Source organism: Bidens hawaiensis, unplaced genomic scaffold (assembly GCF_021521415.1).
Source record: "Bidens hawaiensis isolate Kalapana, Puna unplaced genomic scaffold, B.hawaiensis_p1.1 tig00000905_1, whole genome shotgun sequence".
Lineage (NCBI taxonomy): Eukaryota > Viridiplantae > Streptophyta > Magnoliopsida > Asterales > Asteraceae > Bidens > Bidens hawaiensis.
Genome location: NW_027491053.1, coordinates 1760356 through 1763561, shown reverse-complemented (window position 1 = coordinate 1763561; position 3206 = coordinate 1760356). Strand labels below are relative to the sequence as shown.

At 35.9% G+C, this 3206-nt stretch overlaps 1 protein-coding gene across 1 annotated transcript; it reads right to left on the bottom strand.

The window, feature by feature from the left end:
- Positions 1 to 2072: 2072 nt before the first annotated feature.
- Positions 2073 to 2681, bottom strand: LOC143547858 (uncharacterized). The gene has a single exon (XM_077039174.1). It carries the CDS (start codon positions 2679 to 2681, stop codon positions 2073 to 2075), a length of 609 nt encoding a protein of 202 aa, XP_076895289.1.
- Positions 2682 to 3206: the final 525 nt, after the last annotated feature.

Sequence of the window (3206 nt, the reverse complement as noted above, 5' to 3'; positions counted from 1 at the left end):
AATTTATAGAAATAACTACAATGCCCCTTGATTTCTCATATAACTATTTTGACAACTATGCAAAACTACACCGACGTTTCAACTTTACAGGAAATTTAAGGACGGTCAACTCTCCTAACTATATGGCTCATCCTAGAAACCAATTATATAAATGAACATTCAAATGAACTTAAAGTCCGCTTAACTCCTAGGATGACAATTTCTACAACCGAACGGATTCATATAAGGTTTTCTATTTCACGGTAATCTATGGGTGTTACACAATCCATCCACTGTATTTTGTGAGTTATATTTTTATAATATAGGGAGCGGTTTAAGATGTTCTGAGTGAAGGAGATAGAAAATGCAGTGATTATTCTGTATATTTGAAAAGTTCCTGTAGCACCCAATAAATTTTTAAATATATTTCGAAAGTGGTTGTGAGTAAATGAGAGATAAAAAGATAATGATAAAGGTATAAAAAGTATTATTTAATTGAAAAAGAAAGAAAATGTAGTGATTTTTAGTGTAACTTTGGATTTGGAGATAAGGCAAAGGATATTCCCAATGGGTTCTACATCTTCATCTTTAAAATTTAACTAAAAACGTTGGTCACGTATTTATAATATATGATTGTTTATTGGATTACATCGAAACAGAATGCAAGCGGGCAACAAGCTGCGCCGCTACCCCTTTTTGAATCGCAAAACCCAATCTTTTAAAAACTATATTTGCTGATCTTGGAGTCATAACATTACTAAAAACCACAACTTATTAAATTTATCCATCATTTTCTAACGGCTATCCCCATTGAAGGATTAGGCCAACGTATGTCGGGTTTGGAGTATCGGGCTATCCTTAAGTACCGGTTAATGATCCCTATGTTCCCGACGGATGAACCTTGCCCAATTTGTCGCAAGGTCTGTTTGGATTCTTTTGGTGACCATGCGGTGCATTGCAAAGAATTGCCTGGCTTTAAATACAGACATGATCTGGTTAGGGATGTTCTGTGTGATGTTCTTAAACGGGCAGGGATTTCTGCTAAAAAGGAGGCCCCTGTTAACTTTCTCACGGATCCTATTGAAGGGAGGTCTACTTTACGACCAGCTGATATTCTTGTGTTCGGGTGGGCAGGGGGGAAACACGCCTGTGTGGATCTTACAGGAGTGTCTCCTCTTGTTGGGCTCAGGGACCGTGGGTTTGTTGTGGGTCAGGCTGCGTTGAAGGCTGAATCGGGCAAAGTTGTTAAACACGAGAAAGCTTGTTTAGATAATCAACATGTCTTTCTACCATTTGCCTTTGATACATTTGGTTTTCTGGCTCCAGAGGCTGTGAAATTTTTGAGTAGGGTTCAGCGCGTCATACACGGAACCTCTTCAGCTTCTAGGTCTCAAAGCTTCGTTTTTAGCAGGATTGGCTTTGCTGTTCAAAAGGGGGTTGCGGCGCAGCTTGTTGCCCGTTTGCCTGCCACTTTATTGTAATCGTTTTATAGTAAATTATATTTGCATGGTATTACTATTGTAAGTTAAAAAAAAAAAAAAAAAAAAAAAAAAAAAAAAAAAAAAAATCATTTTCTAAAGATCTCCCCAAACCCATTCTCCATTCCTATCTTTATATTCATTTTTTTTATTATTTGTTTCTATTCCTTACGTTTATAATCTTAACTACTAACTATTTTGTCTTATTATTATTTTCATTTTAAATTGATTTCTAATATATTTTTATAGAACTTTGACTATCTAATTATTATTTTCGGGTTATTCGGAATCGCTTATTTAGGTCGGGTTAACCCAACACCCGAAATTCAATTTGTTTTGAAGGCTTTTGATTTGTACATGGAAGCTTGTATGCAATATTCAATTTAGAAGTCACATGCTGCAAATACATATTTAATTAAATAAGCTATACATTACCCACAAATTGCAATGTTAGCAAGCTTGTATGTTGCAGATACATAACAAAGAAAAATAGCATGAAGCATGAGTCTTATAAGATCTAAAACATAACTTCCATATCAAATAAACACATACGCAGATTAGTATGTCATATCAAACAGCTAGCTAACAACATAATTCTATAAATACTCTAACTAGCTAATTACTTACCAAAAGCCAAAACATAGTCACAAAATATAACATGTCCTCGCTTATTGTTGAAAAGATTAGCCATTGATGTTCAATTAGATATTCTTGAAGTTGATGATGTGCCAAGCTATCTCTAATATGAAGATGACGCTCAATGAAGTCCGTAAACTCAACTGTGTGATCGCGCGACAGTTCGAGAAGATCATCAAGTTGATCATACTCGAAGTTAAGATTGTCACCATCATCACACTCATCTTCAATGATCATATTATGTAAAATAGCACACGCTTTCATTATAGTTAGTTTACTCACTTTGAACATCTGGGAAGGTCCTTGAATTATTGCAAATCTTTGTTGAAGTACAACAAATGCTCGCTCGACATCTTTTCTTGCAGATTCTTGTGCTTTTGCAAACTTTTTATTCTTATTCCCTCTTGGTAATGGAATCGTCTTCACAAAAGTGCGCCACTTAGGATAAATACCATCCGCAAGGTAATATCCCATTGTATAATCATGACCGTTGACTGTATAATTGACTGGAGGATCACGTTCTTCAGAAAGTTCTAAGAAAATAAGCGACCTCTCTAACACATTAATGTCGTTATGTGAACCGGGCATAACAACAAATTAATGCCATATCCAGATATCATATGAAGCAACCGCCTCTAAAATAATAGTTGGTTCACGAATATGACCAGAGTACACACCTTTCAGGCCGAGGACAATTTTTCCATTTCCAATGCATATAGTAGATGCTTTCGATCATTCCGGGGAATCCTCGTTATCACCGACAGCTAATAAACGACTAATATCGTCAGGGTTAGGTGACTGTAGATATTCAATTGAAAAAACACTAACTATTGTTTCACAAAATTTTTTAGGCTCTCCATTGGTGTTCTTTCACCAATGCGTATGTATTCATCCATAAATCTCCGGTAACCCCGTACGCCATCATTCTTAATGCTGCCGTTATCTTTTGTATAGTAGTGAACCCAAGTCTTCCGGCATTGTCTCTTCTTTGAAAGAAGTACGATTTGTTAGACTCTACCTCATTTACAATACAGAGAAATAGAGGGTGCCTCATTCGAAATATCCTTCAAAATTGATTTGAGGGATATACCGGATCCTCTGCAAAATTATCAA

Bases quoted from the DNA above. Each gene is read 5' to 3' on its own strand.
- LOC143547858 (XM_077039174.1), bottom strand. From the start codon at position 2,681: ATGCCCGGTTCACATAACGACATTAATGTGTTAGAGAGGTCGCTTATT.